The following is a 20303-nucleotide window of genomic DNA, read 5'->3' on the forward strand; positions in this document are numbered from 1 at the left end:
TGTTGGTTTGCACTGAGTCACAGTTCTGACATTCATTTTTCACCTTCTGCTGATTATTTAATTTTTTAGATCTGAGGTAAACTCAATCTGCTGCTGCGTTCAGTATGGCAATTAATGTCACGGAAAGTGATGTTTAAACTCACATTGCTAGCATTTAACACAAATTAAAGCACATTCTGTACCCGAGGTGATCATTGTCTAAGTAAACTGTGTTGTTGTTCAGCTGCAACGCATTTCTAAAATTGTTGCAGATGGCTAGGACAAAAGCTCCTTTTAACATGGAAAAGATAGCTTTTATTATGTGTCCTGGCATCGTGTGTTGTTAGAACATGGTGTAAGATCAAATGTGAGCTTACGCAAGCTTTATAAATGAGAACTCAGGTGTGCATTATTTATTTTAATAATCCAGTGGTCAGTTGTAAAATATTTCTTACTTAAGCAACGGAATTATTTCACAAAATAGCAGGAAAGAAACAATCAACAGTCTTGTTAACAGAACAACACTGAAATATACATGTAGTGACACAAATGACCATTTTGTCACTTGAGGTGTTGTAGGGTTGTTTCTGACGCGTGAGATCTCAACAAACGAATCATCTTCCAAATACTGCTTATCAGATTTATTTTTTGCACAGACAGTTCTTATGGCTCAATTTCCACTTACAGTCTGGTATATAAATGCTCATAAAATCACATTGAATGCCTCCATAAAGCTCTTTCAAACACGGTCAAAAAATGTTACAAACATAACAAGCATTACAACAAACATAATGGCTCTTACAATACACATGAACAGAGAGCGAGACAAAATATGCAGTGTATAAAATGGAAAATATTTAGTCAATTTGTACAAAGACGTAAGTGGTAACATTGTTCAACATTTCACATTTACAATTGCTCTGTAAACATTTGATGTCAAAAAAAGCCCAAATAGGCTACCAAGAATTAACACTGAAAATGAGGACACAAAAAAAAATACTATATTTGGACTGATCGCTGAATTATTCCTTGTAGATAAAATTCTTTAATTGCGGCAGAAACACTATTTTTGGATTCCTTTTTTAATATTGTGGCAACCCCTGATAATCAGGGACTAAGCTGAATGAAAATGAATAAATGAATGTTTAGGTGTCACATGTCCTAAGTGTGGTTGGCTTGGCACTGCTGTTATTTAATCTGTTATGAATTCATCCTCTTTAGTGATATTAGTGGTGATGGAGCAAACACATAGCCTTAATCTAAAACAGGCCTCCCCAAACCTTTCTTATGACGGGCCAAAAACCAAACTTGATTGAAGGCTGTGTGCCCTCAATGTAGTAAACTAAAGTTTCCATGAGTAATTTTCTAATATTTAAATAATTACAAATAACTACAAAACATTGCTTTAAATTATATTAACTAACGCAGTCATTCATTCCTTCATTTATTCAATTTCCTTAGGCTAAGTTCCTTTATTCATCAAGGATCACCACAGCGGAATGGACCACCAACTTATCCAGCATATGTTTTTCACAGCAGATACCCTACCAGCTGCAACCCAGTACTGGGAAACACCAATACACACTTAAACACACACATACACTACAAACAATTTAGTTTATTCAGTTCACCTATAGCACATGTCTTTGGACTGTGGGGGAAACCGTAGCACCGGGAGGAAACCCACGCCAACACAGGGAGAACATACAAACTCCACACAGAAATGCCAACTGAAACAGCGACCTTCTTGCTGTGAGGCGACAGTACTAACCACTGAGCCACCGTGTTGGAACTAATGCAGTGTATTTTAAAAAATAATAATGAACTTATTACAGTAGAAACATAAACAATCCCTTTAATACCACAATAGAGTTTAATGCTGAATACACTAAGCTACACCTGCCTTTGCCTTGATTTGTTTGCTGATGTCTTATGCATTCTATTAGTCAAGTGACAGTACTGTATTTACATTTTTAAAAATCTGATTCATTTACAAAACAAAACAAAATTACAAGGCACACAAACAAAATGTTACATTAAATTCCGAAATGACGATCTCTGTCAAAGATAATTGGCCATTTTCCCTCTTTTCTCAAATGTCTTGGTGGGCCATATCAACAGGTCACATGCCCTAGTTTGGGCATCTCTGATCTAAAGTAACTATACAGTTCCAGTTTTGGTTGCCATTTGGTTAATTTTTGGGGAACAAAGTAAATGTTCGGGAAGCCAAACACTAACCTTCCCAGAATGTTGCAGGATGTTTTGTTTTTCCAGCATTCCATTTCATACTTTCAGAAAGGTTTGTTGCTGAGGTCAGGTGTTAATAATATCATTGTGATTGACACTGGTGGGGTGTCTTATCTTATTAAACTGAACTTGTCTGCTGCTCATTCTCTCCATCAGGAACATCTCCATCTAGCAGCGGTGTCAATACAGTTGTTGATCCAACTCCTGTAGAAGCTAAAAGAAAACACAGAGACTATTAGAAAATACTTAAAAGCTCAAAAAACTATTTAGCAAAAAATACATTAGCATATGTGTCACGATCACTGCACATATACCACTTTAATGAACTGCAACTCCCATCATGCAACTCACACACACCAGTTCCTGATTCCCCCTGTTTACACACACACAACTGGAAGCTCGTGATAGACTGAAAACTAGGACTATAAAGACATCTTATTAACACATTCTTGGCTGACACCTTCTTATCTTTAAAGCAGGTCACACACTGGATGCTGCTCAGCACCGCAACACAGTATGCACATGATAGTTGGAAGTATTGCACACCAGACAAGCACATTCACATGTTATTTAATATGAAACCATTCAGATGGGACTCTGTGGCATGGCAGAAATATGAACAGTGTCCTGGTTAGTAGCTGGACAGACAGCTGCCGACTTGCAGCACCGGAGTGTACCCTGATAGAAATCTATGTTTAGATGCTCACTACCCCTATTGACTGCCTCTTTGAATTTTCATTGAAACCGTTTATATGCCCTAATTGTTTTTTAATAACTTCATTTAAAAAAATAATAAATTATTATTATTTTCATTATTTACTTTCTATTTATTTAGTGTTTTTTTCCCATTGTTGTTGTGTTGTTTGGTAGTTATTGAAAAATGTAAAACTAATAAAATCACTTGTTAAAAAAAAGAAATCCATGTTCAGAATTCTAAAATCCATGGTGCTGTGTGGTGCATTGTGGAGCGTCGCCGAGCAGCGCATCCGGTGTGCGATCCCCTTAACAGAGCATTTCATAGCGTTTCCTTGTCCTGCCTACCGTATTATTAACCTTTGCTTTGTTTATTGTTTTATTTTGTTTTACTACCTGTCCTGACTATTCTCCCCGTTATTCTGACTATACGCTTTGGATTACCTGTATGCTCCTGTTTTGAACATTGCCTGCCTTTTCTGTTTAAAAAAGCTGCTCGTGGATCCACACCTCTGTTGTGCCCAACTCATTACAATATAAATAAAGTTGCACAATCTCTAAACATGTAGCAAATAACAGAAAATAAAAATATAAAAAGATGGCCTCTGCACACTGGAAAATACTTTGATAATGTTAATTGCTACTGGCATTTTTCCCTGAATATTTTACAGCTAATACAGCCGGACACTGAGACCTATTATTCATATTTGTTTTTGTTGCATGAGATGTAGCACAAGAAAGAGAAGATTATCTGTGAAACAGCATTGGCTAAAATAATAGTAATATTTTCTTGAGTGAGCACTAACGCAAAAAAATTCATAAAGAAATATTAAATTTTGTTAGATGATTAGTAAAGCGATTTCTGTTCCTTTCATTTTTTATGAAACTAAAGTAAATCAATGAAAAAAATAAATAAAACTTACAGATATATATACAGTTTTTTAATTTTTATACCAAATATATCTATGAGAGACGTTTGCAAACATAAACTTTTACTTTTTTTGTGCTTTATTTTATTACCATGACCAGCTAAATGTACACTTTAATTGATGTTCTGAACACATAACTCGAGAAATGGAAGTAGATCTGAATGTTGTTTTGCTCACCAGTAACTTTCACATTGATTCTCCTGAATCTGGTCTTCTCGCTGTTGATGATCTGCAGTTTAAAATGTCCTGAGTCTTCTTTTGTGATGTTTCTGATGGTCAGAGATCCAGTCTGATGATCCAGCTCCACTCTGTCTCTGAATCTCTCACCAATACTAGTGTTTCCTGATGTGGCTCGAACAGCAAGACAGTTTTCAGCTCCGACAGTCCACAAAATCAGATCATCTCTCAGTATTTCTTCTTTAATTTGGAGAACAACCGTATCTCGCTCCTTTACTGACTTGGAATTCACTGAATGTCACAGCGACACAAAGACGATACATACAAAACAAAACACAAACTTTTTTGATCAGATGATTTCATACAGTCTGGAGAACTGTATGAGCTTAATCAATCTCACAACACAATGACATTAAGATCACAAAGCAACTTCATTTCAAATAGCAAACATTATTGCAATGGAAGACTTGACATACTGACCACTGATGGTGACAATGAATCTCTTGTATATTGGTTTAGTGGTTGTTTTGGTCCTGATCTTCAGAATATAGAGTCCAGAATGTATGGTCCGGGTGTTACTGATGGTAAGATCATCATTGGCGTTCAGGCTCAGTTTACTTCTGAATCTTCCATCAGCACCATCATGTGTCTTCCTGGTCCCTTCTTTTATATCAGCAATGACATTTTGTTCAACTTCATAACACCACTCTATCATCTCATTCTGATTTATCTCAGTATGACCAGTTTGCAGTTTGACAGAATCTCCCTCCTTCACTGATATTTGCTCTTCATCTGTCACAGCTACACAAAAAACAAGAATAGAAATGTGTTCATGAATAAGCAGATCAACCTCTTGATTAATGTACATTATGGTGTTTTATTTAAAGTCTTCTGAGAAAGAAACAGCCTGAAAATCTGTTACACAACTTGTATATTATGGATAATATGTATATTATCCATTTTGGAAATGGAAATTTTGGTCTTTAAGAGCTTGTGGCATCTGGTTGGTAAATTTTAGGAAGTGTCTTCAAGGGTTTTTACAAATAAATGCATTCTATTATGAATGTCCTCATAAATGCTTTTTCAAATTTCTCATAATTTTTATGTGTTTACATATTAAGTTTTAGCTGTTAGTTTTGTTACCTTCTTAAACATTTATTAAAAAGAATTCCTAAACAAAATAGACTTGTTTAAAATTAGTCTAAAATTCATTCATTTTCCTTTGGCTTAGTCCCTTATTTATCAGGGGTCGCCACAGCCAACTATTTCGGCATATGTTTTACACAGTTGATGCAACTTCCAACTGAAACTCCGTATTGGGAAACACCAATACCTTCTTGTATTCACACACACACTCAAACACTACAGGCAGTTTTGGTTTATCCAATTCACTTATAGCACATGACTTTAAACTGAACATGCAAACTCCACACAGAAATGCCAACTGGTCCAGCCAGGATTTGAACCAGCGACCTTCTTGCTGTGAGGCAATAGTGCTAACCACTGTGCCATGTAAATACATAAATTCTAATTGTTTATTTTAACGTTGGTGTTTAACAAAATGTTTGCTCCCGAAATCTGATAATACTGTATATACATGTGAAATACATTATATTATATTATATTATATTATATTATATTATATTATATTATATTATATTATATTATATTATATTATATAACATTATATTATATTAATTATATTATGTTATATTATATTAATTATATTATATTATATTATATTATATTATATTATATTATATTATATTATATTACATTACATTATATTATATTATATTGTATTACATTATATTAAATTATATTATTTTAAATTATATTATATTATGTGTACAGTAGTCAACATTTAAAGTGTATAAAATACACTTGTTCAATGAACGAATATTTATAGTGTATGTTATTGTAAAAATAGTAATATTGCCCAATATACATTTTGTATTTAAGGATAACTTTTATGAAAGGAACTTTTATTCAAATAAAATGTTGTCTAATGTTATTTGTCGTTTTAAATCAGGGGTCACCAATCCTGGTCCTGGAGGGCCGGTGACCCTTCAGGGTTTAGCTCCAACTTGCCTCAACACACCTGCCTGGATGTTTCAAGTATACCTAGCAAGACCTTGATTAGCTTGTTCAGGTGTGTTTGATTAGGGTTGGAGCTAAAATCTGCTGGACACCGGCCCTGCAGGAACAAGTTTGGTGACCACTGTTTTAAATGGTTGGAAAAAAAATCATGTACACTGCAAAATATATTTTTTTGCATGAACTTAACTGCATTATAAGTTTAGTTATTTAGAAAAGTTCAGCTAACTAAACCAACAAGTTTAGTAAACTAAACTTAAGTTCACTTAACTTTAGTGAACTAAAACTAAAGTTTTTGTACATCATTGTAGTTAGCAGAACTTATTGGATGTTTTTTTTTTTTTACTTTTGTTAGCTGAAATTTTCTAAGTAAGTAAATCTCAAAATAATCCACGCAAAAATATATATTTTTAAACTTGACATAACAGAAATCTTTTAAAGTATAAACTGGATAAACGATCATATGTGCAATATTTAGAAAAATATTCTCTCGATTTGTACATAATGACGTTACCTGTGTTTTTATTTGTAGATCTGTGAAATCAAAATATGGACTTGTAAATTAAGTATATGTTTTACATATATTGAAGATACCAGACATTTATGTAGGAAAAATGCCATTTACTGGCTTAACAGGCATATTACAACATCATCTTACATTTTATATATCAATCTTGTCTATTTACGTACCTTGTTGCTTTTTTAATTTAAACATCCTCCACAGATAAATCAGAGCTAAAGCCACAATCAGCAGAGAAACACTTATTATTACTATTCCTGCAATAGCACCCGAAGAAAGACCTTGATCTGGATGAGCTAAAGAAAGACAGTAAAGATGTCAGTCAAAGTGAAGATTTAAACTGCTACTAATGTCATTACAGTGAGTTACTCACCACTGACTGAAACAACAAACCGATGTAAACGCTCAATGCCTCTGATCTGTAGTTCATAAAGTCCAGAGTCTGTGGTTTTAGTGTTTGGGATGGTCAGAGATCCCATCTGATCCACCTTCAATCTGCCTCTAAATCTCTCATCTTCAATTAAAGAGGTCTGATTGGTCTCAACATCAACTTTTGCAAGGAGAACGGCATTATCTCCAAACCTCCACAGCATCAGGGCGTCTTTCGGGATTTCTTCATCAGTGTCTAGCGTGACAGACTCACCTTCCTTTACAAATTTTGAAACTGACTTTACGCCATCCATCTTCCCAGCCACAACTGAGAAAAAAAACCTAAATGTAATTACAATATAAACATATTTTACAATATAAGCCCCCTGCTTATAAAGCCTGTTGTAAAGCCCTGCTTAGGGCCAGGACACACCAAGCTAGTGCCAAACAACTACACAAACAAAACACAACTGTGTTATCATTTCGGTTGGATCACATTTGGACCAAAAAGGTGAAAACACCATATGGAGGATTGATTACTTAAATTAGAGTCGCGTTCTGCACCTGCACAGGAGGACTAGTCTTTCTGCTCCATGGGGCTAGTATCTGTTTTTTTTTTTTTTTTTCGCAAAGGAAAATCAAACTTCTGATGCAAGTAGACAAGGCATAAACAATGCAGCACTTAGTGCCATCATCACAGTTATTTTCACTCCCCACAGAGGGATTTGCTCCTGCAAATATGTCTGATAATCTAATAATCCATATAGTTTGCAAAAATTTAGGACATGTAGCCATATCAGATAGACCGACGAAGCTTGGTGTGTTCCGGCCCTTACACACAGTCATGTGTCAGAAAAATGAAAGACTTGAGATACTTACCAAGGACTGTAACATTAAATATCCTGGTAATAGTATTTTCTGTAGTAGAGACCCTCAGCTTATATTGCCCTGAGTGTCTGATTCTAGTGTTTCTGATGGTGATAGATCCAGTTTTTTGATCCACCTGCACTCTGCTGCTGAACTTCACATCATCGGTAACAAATTGTGAGGTAAAATCTTTTACTCTTTTTATTTGACAAAACATAGTCTCGTTGGGCCCAAACAGCCACAATATTGTATCATCGTTTAGTATTTCAGTAAGATTTGTTTGTAGAGTAACAGAATCTCCTTCCATCAGTGACATAAATTGAGCTGCACCAATCTCTGTACCAGACACACCTGGAAAATAAACAGAAACGGTGTATTACTTAAACTTAAGCAAACAGATTCAACCAAACATAATTATGAGAGCTCCTGAAAAGAAAGTTATGAGATTATTGCTCAGATTGAAAAGGTGAAAAATTGTTCAATTTACTTTAAGATTACAGTTGCACTACAGTATTTCCACATGAAAAAATACTACACCTTACTACTTAAAGTAAATACTACAGTATTTACAATCTATCTACAATACGCCAGCTAAAGAACAATAGGCCTATGTGTTTTTGTCAGCTAAAGTGCGATAAACCACGAGCTACAAAACGTCCGTTTACCTACACGTATAAAGTCTTATGTTGGTACTCGTTTTTAATCCATATTTTTTCAGTCAATTTCGATGTATTTGACGCATAAGTTAATTATCAAACTTTCAAAACGAAACCGAAAGTTATACAAATAAACAAAAACTTACCAGCTATTAAGAATAGACTCAGCAGTAACATGATCCCCATGTTTTGTAGAGCTTTGACAAAACGTAACTTAACAAAAACAATCAAGTACGTCCCAGATAGCATACAGTTCTGGGCCACATCTGGGCCAACTAAGGCACATATGGCTCACTTCTGGCAATGGCAGGAGACATATGGGCCAGGTGTGGCCCGTATGTGTCACACCGGGTGTAGTGTGAGTTGTGGCCTGCTGTATGTGGGCCAGATGTGGCCCTTATATGTCACACCGGGTGTAGTGTGAGTTGTGGCCTGCTGTATGTGGGCCAGATGTGGCCCGTGTGTGACACCCCGGGTGTAGTGTGAGTTGTGGCCTGTTGTATGTGGGCCAGATGTGGCCCGTATGTGTCAAGCCGGGTGTAGTGTGAGTTGTGGCCTGCTGTATGTGGGCCAGATGTGGCCCTTATATGTCACACCGGGTGTAGTGTGAGTTGTGGCCTGCTGTATGTGGGCCAGATGTGGCCCGTGTGTGACACCCCGGGTGTAGTGTGAGTTGTGGCCTGTTGTATGTGGGCCAGATGTGGCCCGTATGTGTCAAGCCAGGTGTAGTGTGAGTTGTGGCCTGCTGTATGTGGGCCAGATGTGGCCCGTATGTGTCACGCCGGGTGTAGTGTGAGTTGTGGCCTGCTGTATGTGGGCCAGATGTGGCCCGTTTGCGACACCCCGGGTGTAGTGTGAGTTGTGGTCTGCCGTATGTGGGCCAGATATGGCCCGTGTGTGACACACCGGGTGTAATGTGAGTTCTGGCCTACCGTATGTGGGCCAGATATGGCCCGTGTGTGACACACCGGGTGTAGTGCGAGTTGTGGCCTGCTGTATGTGGGCCAGATGTGGCCCGTGTGTGACACATCGGGTGTAGTGCATGTTGTGTATTTTTAGTTCCGGTTTAACTTTAAATTAACGGGAGCCTTTGAAGTGGTTACAAATTATTAGAAATTGAAAATCAAAGTTAATTTTTCTTTCTAAGTCTGTACACTTTCGTTTTATGAAGTAGAAAATAGAAAATTTTTCCGATTGGCTACTTCTGCCTGTGGACTGCTTACCTAATGAGTGGGAGGGGCTTTTCTTTCAAACAATACACAGACTCTGATGTGAAGCATCAGCAGTTCTGTGTTTCCTGTGTTTTATTAACATTATTGTCCCTCATCAGGCAGTGAGAGCGCTACACCTTCTCTGAAAATAATAACATTGGATGTTCGAAATAAGACTTTCTGTGATTGAAAATGATTCTTTAGGTTATTAAGAATAGGAATAAGCTATTGCTTATCCGGGAAAGTATATGTTTGTAACCTTATCACATATTAATTCAGTTTATTTCCTCAATAATGGATTTATTTTTACTTTAAGGCTGCTATGAATATAAATTTATATGTTATATGTAAATGTTCCAGCATGAGTAAAATTCTTTTTTTTTCATATTACCTGGTATGTCTATAAATGTCTATAAATGCAATGAGTTTCATCATTTATTATGTTTTGATCCATTAATGTTTTGTTCAGTTTCTCCATTTGAATGAATTAAGACAGTGTCCTACCGCCACCTACTGGGTGGATTTAATTTGCTATTAGTACTACTTTTTAATTAACAATTTTACAAATGAATTCATAATCTAATAATGCTGAATTAAAGTGCTGTTTTCTTGATGTTATTTTTTGCAATTCTACATTTTTATAATGATTTTTTTGATTAAATGCCACATACAACATTGTTCTTTTTTATTTAATTTGAATGATAAATAGACATAAATGTTTTGTTTATGAATAAAATAACTATATAGAAAAAATGTCAGAGAACTGAGCAGTAGAATGTGAATAACATGAATGTGTTCGTGAATAAGCTGATCTTTGTAAACAACACAGTTTTATTTACTTATTCTACAGAACACAAAAAATAATAAAAATAAATCTGACCAATTTTAATGCACACACCTAACCCCGCTCCTAACCCTACCCCTCACTTTGACGTCACTACCTCTAGTTGAGTGCATTGTTTCTGACATTGCATGTCAAACTGTGTGTCTCAGCTTGCATATGCAAGTCTGCAATCAGATACTAATGCTTCTGCAACACAGCCCTAAGGGGACAATCCTCAGTGCTGGGAAACACCACACATTATCTTAATCACAAACTACAGCAAATTTAGTTTATCCAAAATTCACTTATACTGCAAATTTTTGCACTATAGAAGAAACTGGAGGAAACCAACAGAAACAACATGCAAACTCAACATAGAACGGCCCAAAAGTCTATCCTGGTTCTGTGTGTGTGCACCTGTAACAGTGTCAACAAATTTTATAGACAATATGCTATTAATAAGCATGTTAATTAGCAATTAGTTAATTGTAAATATATCTTAAAGTGTTATAGTTTTTATATAACAAGCTACTGAATATTAAAAATAACAGTAAATATTCTAGAATTACAGCATGTTACATAACAGAGCAAGGACATGTTCACAGTATGTCTGATAATATTTTTTCTTCTGGAGAAAGTCTTCGACTAGAATAAAAGCAGTTTTTTTTTAAGTGTTTTAAGTTCAAAATTATTAACCCCTTTAAGCTATATATTTTTTCTACAGTTTCAGAACAAGTCATCATTTTTATAAAATAACTTGCCTAATTACCCTTACCCTAATATATATATAATATTATTTATATATATATATATATATATATTTATATATATATATATATATATATATATATATATATATATATATATATATATATATATATATATATATATATATATATTTATTTATTTATTTATTTATTTAAAAACATAATCATAAAACTGCCCCCTGGTGGCGAATATGTGTTTCGCTTCATCCTTGCATTACGGTGGAGTGGGCGGAGCCTCGTGAATGACGGTTATTTTTTTCAAACGAGGAAGTCAAGTCAAGTCCGCCATTTCATCTTCTTCTTTATATCGGGTAAGTTATTATTTTAAAATCATATTTGTGAGATATTTGTCGTCAGGTAATGTTTTTATTTGTTAGAAAAGCCCCTGTTTTGAATAGTGATAAAACTGTAACTTATATGTGGATAATATGGCTAAAAACGGCTAAGAATGATGGCCGCCGTCAGTTCAGTAATCTGTTAAATTGATTGTGCTCGGGGTTTTAACTAATTCATTTAAGTTACAATTAAATGATCAATAAGACGTGTTATGAAGAACAGCGTCGAAACGGGAGCTTGAATGAATGAATCATATGCTGTCCGTTTTATACAGTTGTAATAGGTGCCGAGTTCTGCTTTTGTTCTGGTTTTAAGCTCAAACACTGAACGAACAGTCTCTTTTTGGTAACGTTAATCCTAATGATCTTGATTTGCTTGTTAATGTGTGTTTTATCAAGTTTCAGCAAAAGTTTGCAGAGTAACGTTATGTGGTTCATGCTGGCCACTGTTGAGACTGGTCTGCATTAAAAAAAATTTTAAAGCCAAAACGTTTGAAAAAAAATCCACAGTTGAAACATGATGTGTTAAATGACTTATGAAGGAAATTAATTAGCTAAAAAAGAAGGCTAAGTGTGTTATGAAATATTAAACCTTGTTAAAAAATAAAATCAATTGTGTTAAATAAGCTTAAAATCCATATCTTATGTTTTATATTACATCAAAACAGCCTGGAAACTGAATTGCACCATTAATCTTGTACATACGTATCAAGTCCAAACAAATGGTTTTGTGGCAAGTAAAAATTATATTTTTATAAATTGATCGTATTGTATTAATTTGTTACAGAAAAGAAAGGAATCATGAAAGGATGCAAGCTGAAGGAAAGGACAACTCTTACATCAGTGCATTACTAATTGTTTGACTTCATCATCAAGCACATCAGGTAAAATATTGTACATATTTTGTAACTTGTATATGTCAGACTGGTTGTTGGGTACTGAAATAATATATTTTATGTTTTATTAATTATTAAAATATTACAAGATGTATTGCTGATATTTTATCACTGTGTGAGGTCATAGTTTATTTAAAAAATCTATTATTAAAAAAAATCTAATTTGAAAGAAAGTCTAAATGTTTCCACAAGGTACCTTATTGAATTGTTTTCTGAAAAATGTAAAATTTGAAAGTATTGGTGAGCTGAAAAAACAGAGTCTGTTGACGTAACTTTTATTTTTATCTTAACTTTTTATTTTATGTCAAAAGTAGATTAATTTACCTTGGATCGCATGTTTAAGTTATAATTTCACTGTGAAAAATGTAAAAGAAAACCATTGAAAACAATGGCATAACGATTTTGCTTGTTCACAAGAGGTACTTGATTTATTTTTCCTGTAGTGATACATACGTTTTTAAGACTAATGCTTGACACTTGAATTTTAAAGGGATAGTTCACCCAAAAATAATGTCATCTTTTATCCTCCACTTGTTTCAAAATATTTTTTTTGTTCTGTTGAACATAAACTCAGACGGTGCGGTGGTACAGTGGATAGCTCTGTTGCCTCCCAGCAAAAATGTTTCTGGTTCGAGCATCGGCTGGGTCAGTTGGCATTTCTGTGTGAAGTTTGTATGTTCTCCACGTGTTGGCGTGGGTCTCCTCCGGGTGCTCCGGTTTCCCCCACAAGACATGCGGTACAGGTGAATTGGGTAAGCTAAATTGTCTATAGTGAATGTGTGTAAATGAGAGTGTATAGGTTTTTCCCAGTGATGTGTTGCAGCTGGAAGAGTATCTGCTGCATAAAACATATGCTGGATAAGTTGGCTGTTCATTCCACTGTGGTGACCCCAGATTAATAAAGGGATGAAGCTGAAAAGAAAATGAATGAACACAAACCCAGTTTTTCCTACTATGTATATCAATAGTTACAGGTTTCTAACATTCTTCAAAATATCTGCTTTAGTGTTGAACAGATTTAAACTGCTTTGAAACAAGTAGAGGATGAATAAATGGCGGCAGAATAGTAAACTATATCTTTAAATGTTTTATCCTGTATGTTATGTGTATTCATATTTGTATTGTCTTTTGTCATATTGTCCTTCTAGCTCAGATTGTGATGGACCGGGAATGCGACACCAGTTACTCTTAAGTCAAGAACCAAATGAATCACCAGAGTACAGATTATGGAGGTATCTGAAGTTGAACTAACTGGAAGCAGGGAACCATACTAATAAAGTTTCTTTAGGTAAAAGCACCTGCTTTATTTTGATAGGAAGTATTTTTTTATAGAGTTCTATTGTTTTATTCCTATTCTAATTTTATTTTATTCATATACTGAATGGAAGTCATTCAAATTTCACAATAAATGATTAGCAGATTGAATATAAAATATAATGACATTTTAATACATTATTTCTTTTGGTTATTCTTTACATCTATATATGGGCAAGTATTTAATCAATGAAAATATTTTTAAACAACTTAACTAAACAAATTACTCTGTTGGACCCTAATATTTAAAATAGCAAAATCCTCAAACTAACACACACTGTGAATGCATTCTCACATTCATACACTCAAAAACACACATTCATACAACAGTCTGTCTCAGTCTGACTCACACAAAACATCCTCTCTCACAGATTTTTCTAGCAAACCTCCACCACTAGCTTGTCTTGTTACGCTGCTTTTATTTCAAACATTTTAGAGCATGATATAGTCCAGGTTTTTATCACTAAGTATTTTTTTTCCATTCAGCAGGTTCCTTGTAAAGATGAACCCAGGGAAGGATCGAAAGTGGAGAAGACCAGATCAAGAAAGACTACATCAAGATCTGCGGTCAGTTCAAAGGTACTTTCACTAATTACCAAGATTTCAGACTATGAATTGATGGAGTAAACTTTGAGTGTCAGATCTTCCTAGCAAAAATTCTTCCCAGTGTCTTGTAGTAGAAGTGATGCAGTCAATCAAGTTTACATTATTTCGTAAATTGCTTTCCGATTTAATAAAAATATATTAACCAAACTTGATTAATGTAACAATTTTGATGAAAAGGGCATGTTTTACTAAAGCTTTTAGCACAAAGGCACCCCCATCTTGTAATATTGCTGTGTCTGACGTCACAGGGTTGGTATGCTGGAAACATTTTTGAATGAGGTATTTGTATGATTTATACATAGTCTGTCTTAAAGCGTCACTAAATTGTACAGGCATTACAGGTCAAAGCAATCTGTTATTACATTTATCAAAATAAACAATAAGGCTCTTAAAACACTGCTTTGAAAAATGTAGAAAATGTAAAGAAATATTTCAAATACCTCAAATGAAATGAAGTCATTTGTTTTATTATTTTTAAAATATATATTTTTTGTAAAGTCATTTCTTTATAAATATGTAAAAAAAAATCCAAGTATTATAAAAGTTATTTAAGCAACAAATTTGCCAGATTGTAAAGGCAGACACAGAATGAGCAAACAAGAAAAACCGTGTAAAATGTGTAAATAAAAGGCTACATTTTGAATTTTTACATCTTTTCATCATATACGTAAAACCTTCCTAAGCTTGAAAATATATTTCCTTAAAATAAACTTCCTTTGTTAGTGCAAATTTCTCTTTATGTAGTCTTGTAATTAAACAATTAAACCATTCAAACAAGTTTACACTTAAAAAAAGGTCCATAATGAAAATCCGATTTTTTTTTTTCAAATGTAACTAATTAAAATAGTACCATGTACTTTTACTCTGTATTAGTATTATTTACTAAAATTTGTTTTATTTTAGCAATGTAATAGTATTTCTAGTCCTTTAATTTAATGTAATTTAATTTTCAGTTCTCTTTCCATCTACGAAAACATAAAAAAACAATAATTTCACAAGCACATTTAAAATAGGTTTAATACTATGAAATATTATATTAATATTATTATTATTATTATTTTTATAAATCGATAGATAGTTCCTATGGAATGTTTTTATGTATTGCTGAGAATACATTTCAGGTGTTCAATACGTTGCTTGTCAGTCTTAAAAATAAAAATAGGTGCTTAAAAAAGTGCTTAAAAGTCTAATCGAGTTGTGCCTGTATGTACTCTGCAAACAGCACCTTTTAATTGTTGTCTTCTCCTATTTTCAGGATGTTTTGCATTGGATTGTTTTTTTTTTTGGCTTTGACCCTTGCTCGACCCTGACCTCACTCTTGGACTGCCCTGTTGGATTTTCAGTTTATTTAATTTAATTAATTTTTTTTTTTTGGTTCTGGGTAAATGCTAATAAATATTTAGTTGTAATTATTTAAGTAATATGTTTTTGTTAAATATGCGATTTCTGTGTTTGTTCTGTCTACTCATACTTGTTTATCTTGTTTCTGTAATTATCATTTGTTTATTTGACCCCTGCCTCGCCTCTGATCTTGTTTTTGGATTGCCCTTTATATATCTTTTTAATTATTGGTTCTGGCTATATGGTTATAAAATATTTGTTCATTTAATTAATATGCATTTTATAAAAAAATATATATATATTTTCTGTGTTTATTCTGTATTTATCTAATTTGTATATACATTTGTGTTTGTATGTTCTTCTTATTCTGTATATCCACTTACCTAATTTTAACTTTTATATATATTTATTTGCATTTAATTTGTGATAATTCTTTATGCATTTTTTTATCTAATTCATATATTTATTTGTATTGCATTGATCAATCTGTTGTTGTTGTTGTTGTTGTTGTTTGTATGCATCTATTTATATAATTTATATAAATTATATATTTGTATTTATCAATTTATATGCTTCCTTTAAAGCATTTTTTAAAATAAAGCAATTTAAACTAAGCATTCCTTTTAGTGTGATTTATATAGCTACCAAATGTAGATGTGCGCCACATCTAACCCAAAAGTCAGCCGCAACTGAACCAGATCTGGGCCAGATCTGTGAAATTGCATGGGCCGCATCTGGGCCAGATCTGAGAAACTGCATGGGCTGCATGTGGGCCAGATCTGAGAAAGTGCATGGGCCGCAGCTGGGCCAGATTTGAGAATGTGCATGGGCCGCAGCTGGGCCAGATCTGAGAAAATGTATGGGCCACATCTGGCCCAGATATGGACCATGCTTTTTCTGAGATATGGCCCAGATCTGGTTCAGTTGTGGCTGACTTTTGGATCCTTATGTCAGCCACAATCAGGTTGAGTCATCGCCGTCATTCCGCGCGGTATGTGGGCCAGAAGAAAATGGGGGATGTGGGCCATATCTGGGCCAGATGTAATTTGCTATCTGGGGTTCGTTGTTTACATTTTAAGTCACGAACAGGAAGCATCTCAACAGCCGCGCCCATTGAGTCCTTTGACAAGAATTCTAAAGTACGTGGATCCTCTGTTCGTTTACTTGTCCATTTCATGCACTTATTGCCATGTATGTACAATACTCAATCTTTTATTAAACGATGTTTTCTTATTGATAGACATAACCTTGGACTACTTTACTGGATAACAGTAAATAACTTTGTTTGATAACATTGGATAACTTGCGCGACGCAGATTGGGAACGCCTACTAGTTTGCCAAAAAAAAAAAGCCTAGTTACTGTAGATTGCCATTTTGTTGCAGTCGAACTTATATACAAAAGCAAACAGGCAGGGAATATGGTTAACGTTTTTATTTTGTTCTTGTGAGCTTGTGGCATCTGGTTGGTAAGTTGGGAGTGTGACGTTTCAAGACATTTTAAAAAATAATGAATTCATTGTATTACAATGTTCTCATAAATGTTTGACCAATTTCTCGTCTTTTTATTGTTTACAGTTGTGGTGTAGCCGTTTTGTTGTTGTTATTTTTTAACATGTGTAAACAATTATTAAAATATATTTTTATTATTAGTGTAATTGACATACATTTTTATTTTTATCTAATAAAAATGATTGCTCGTATACAAAAATCAGATAGTTTCTATAATATATGCACACACACGTGTGTGCATATTTGTAATTAAATTGTTAAAAACATCGCATATAAAAAGCTTGCTTTATTTTTAATATATGTTCTATGTCTGTACACATATGATATATATTTTTATATCTGTGAAATCAAATCAAATGTCTATATTAAACTTTTCATATACCTGTTATTCATCTTTAAAGCAATTTGTTTCTTCATTAATTTGCATTTTAGTCTGTTAAAAATGATGTTCTTTTATCTGCAGATGTGACAGATGAAATAAAGTCAGTATCGGTGATGGAGGGAGATTCTGTCACTCTACACACTGATGTTACTGAAGTACAGAAATACTTTTTGATTCAGTGGATGTTCGGAAACTCTCGAATAGCTGAAGCCAGCAAACTCACACAAACCAACTCCACATATGATGGTCCAGATGGAAGATTCAGAGATAGACTGTATCTGGATGAGATTGGATCTCTGACCATCACAAAGACCAGAATCACTGATTCAGGACTTTATAAACTGACACTTATCAGAAGCCAAACCAGCTACAGGAGCTTTAATGTTACAGTCTTTGGTGAGGTTTCTTCCTAAAATATTTCATAAATCCATATTTTATTATATCTGTGGCTTTTAAATCCACTTAAATTATGAGTGTTCTGTAAATACATGTTAGAAATGAACTGTAACATCTGTCATTAACAGTGGCTCCTCAAAGTACTTCATCTCCAGAAAGTTCATCAAACTTGAAATATTTGTCGTCTCCATATACAGTGAATAATTCAACCATCAACCCGACTGAAGATGCCATTACAGATGACATTACAGATCTCGACCAGTCAAGTTCAGGTATGGCATATGTTATAATTGTGACACAACAACACAAGTCTGTATTTGTAAAGCTTTAAAAGATAAACTTGAAAGTCAAGCTGAAACCACACACGTGTGACCCAACACATTGCTGATGCTCTGTGTCACTTCTGATGGTGTGAAAAAACACCACACACACACAAAAAAACAATCAAAGTTGCAGCATTTTCTTTACATTTATGCAATTGACAGATTGTTTTAAATTTATCCACAGCATGCAAAGTTTGTATTTGATCAGCTAATGTGTAAACAGAGATTGTGTGTCTGTTTGTGCACCAGGATGCTTTTTTTTTCTTTTGTGTTTTCTCTGAAACAAAGAACAAACCGCAGCTGTGCAACAATAGCAGGCACCTATTCTTAAGAGCTGTGGTTAAAGAGTTGTTCTTAAGTAGTCTAAGGGCAAAGCAAAAAAAAGTAGCTCTAAATATAACCAAGCAAGCACAGTTAATCTTGAATGCTTTCCAAATTTTCAGAAATTCAGTTAACATAAATGGATTAATTCAAAATCTACAAATCTGTATTAAAAGGGCTCATAAGTATTATTCTAACTCAGCGTTTGTTATTTCAGGCCACATCCACTGTTGTGGTTTCCCTGAAATTGTGATCCGTTTGGTCGTCTCTGCTCTTGTTAGTGTGGCTGCTGTTGCTTTTCTTATATATGATATAAGATCTACAAGAAACGAGCTGAACCGGGTGGAGGAGACTAGACGACACCAGCAGATGCATAAAGCAAAATCACACCAGCGCTATGAACCCAGCAAAAGAATGAGCTCCAGATATGTTTGCTGAATGTTACTGGCATATTCTTGACAAAATAAATCGATATATTTACACATAGTATTACACATTGGAAAATTTATTTACTGTGCAGAATTTTAAATGATCTATTAAATATGACTGAAGATCATCTCATAAACTGTTGCTGTGAATTTTAATGGAATTTCCTTTTCCTCTCATTCTCTATCCATGTTTATATCATCATTAAACAGTCTTGATACAAAGATCCTTTGACTGTAAATCACAATATTCATCTGATTAAACACCAGCGGCTCTGATTGTGAGTTGACATGTATGAGAATATTCACATTTACACATTGTGGACTAATCTGAAGATTGTTTGATAGATAAATTGCTTTTAAAAGAGTCCAGCTTCTAAACCAAAGACTGGGAAGGAACAAATGCATTTATTTAAATGCAACAATCCTTTAAATGCAACAATCCTTATTTCTAGGATTTTCAATAAATCAGCTAATTTTAGTTACCTATTAACACTTAAAGCCACTAGATGGAGCTCTCGCTGGTATTTTGGAGACTTTGGAACTAAACACTGTAAGTATGGATGTCTCATTTGAATGTTTCAGTGTCAATTTTTACATAGGCCTGTCCTCATGAGTATTTAAGTGGTTTGTTAAAATAAAATAATCAATCAAATTCTGTTGGTCTTTTACCCAGAAGAAAAAAAAAATTAGTGGTCTCTGAGAAAACTGCAATCTTTACATAGATGAACAGGCATTAGAAAAATCAGATTTAAACAATACTCATAGTGAAGCAAATTCAGCACAGGAAACAAATACACATCTACATTTATTATTGCTATCCTAGTTTTAAAGGGGTTCTAATATGCCTCAGTTTATAAGATGTAAAATAATTCTATGATTTCTAGAGTCTCTAGAGTGTGTATGTGAACTTCAGCTCGAAAAACCCCACACACATTGTTTTATAACTCTGAAACTGCCCCTTTTAAGCTTTGACCCTAATTGTGTCATTTGATGCCTGACACTTTAAATTCAAATGAGATTGTGCTCTTTTCAAAAGAGGGCGGAGCTACAATGGCCTATGTGTCAGCATAGTGGCAGATTCAAAAACAAGACTAACGTCCTATGCTAATGAGTGAG

The 20303-nt window shown here is 34.1% G+C and overlaps 2 protein-coding genes and 1 long non-coding RNA gene across 12 annotated transcripts; 2 read left to right on the forward strand and 1 right to left on the reverse strand.

The window, feature by feature from the left end:
• Positions 1–605: 605 nt before the first annotated feature.
• On the reverse strand, positions 606–8765 carry LOC101886796 (uncharacterized). 3 transcript variants are annotated; one of them, XM_073937292.1, is made up of 7 exons: positions 8681–8765; positions 7891–8229; positions 7016–7339; positions 6813–6938; positions 4506–4688; positions 4026–4316; positions 606–2439 (listed from the first exon to the last, which is right to left on the reverse strand). In XM_073937292.1, the coding sequence occupies exons 1-7, from the start codon at positions 8718–8720 to the stop codon at positions 2345–2347; spliced, it is 1398 nt and encodes a 465-aa protein (XP_073793393.1). In that variant the 5' UTR covers positions 8721–8765; the 3' UTR covers positions 606–2344. The 3 variants fall into 3 exon arrangements, with proteins under 3 accessions (XP_073793393.1, XP_068072671.1, XP_073793394.1); XM_068216570.2 differs by having other exon boundaries at positions 4506–4817; XM_073937293.1 differs by lacking the exon at positions 4506–4688.
• A 2810-nt stretch (positions 8766–11575) lies between these two features.
• On the forward strand, positions 11576–16111 carry LOC101886807 (uncharacterized). 7 transcript variants are annotated; one of them, XR_012397744.1, is made up of 6 exons: positions 11576–11646; positions 12458–12554; positions 13141–13318; positions 13715–13854; positions 14370–14459; positions 15742–16111. It is a non-coding gene; the product is annotated as an uncharacterized lncRNA (long non-coding RNA). The 7 variants fall into 7 exon arrangements; XR_012397740.1 differs by lacking the exon at positions 15742–16111 and having other exon boundaries at positions 14370–15456; XR_012397742.1 differs by lacking the exon at positions 15742–16111 and having other exon boundaries at positions 13141–13309; positions 14370–15455.
• Positions 16112–16927: 816 nt separating this feature from the next.
• zmp:0000000652 lies at positions 16928–19320 on the forward strand. Of its 2 annotated transcripts, none has more exons than XM_068216192.2 (4): positions 16928–16966; positions 17801–18115; positions 18244–18387; positions 18977–19318. In XM_068216192.2, exons 2-4 carry the CDS (start codon positions 17833–17835, stop codon positions 19195–19197), a joined length of 648 nt encoding a protein of 215 aa, XP_068072293.1. In that variant the 5' UTR covers positions 16928–16966; positions 17801–17832; the 3' UTR covers positions 19198–19318. The 2 variants fall into 2 exon arrangements, with proteins under 2 accessions (XP_068072293.1, NP_001373786.1); NM_001386857.1 differs by lacking the exon at positions 16928–16966 and adding an exon at positions 17168–17294 and having other exon boundaries at positions 18977–19320.
• Positions 19321–20303: the final 983 nt, after the last annotated feature.

Source organism: Danio rerio, chromosome 22 (assembly GCF_049306965.1).
Source record: "Danio rerio strain Tuebingen ecotype United States chromosome 22, GRCz12tu, whole genome shotgun sequence".
NCBI lineage: Eukaryota > Metazoa > Chordata > Actinopteri > Cypriniformes > Danionidae > Danio > Danio rerio.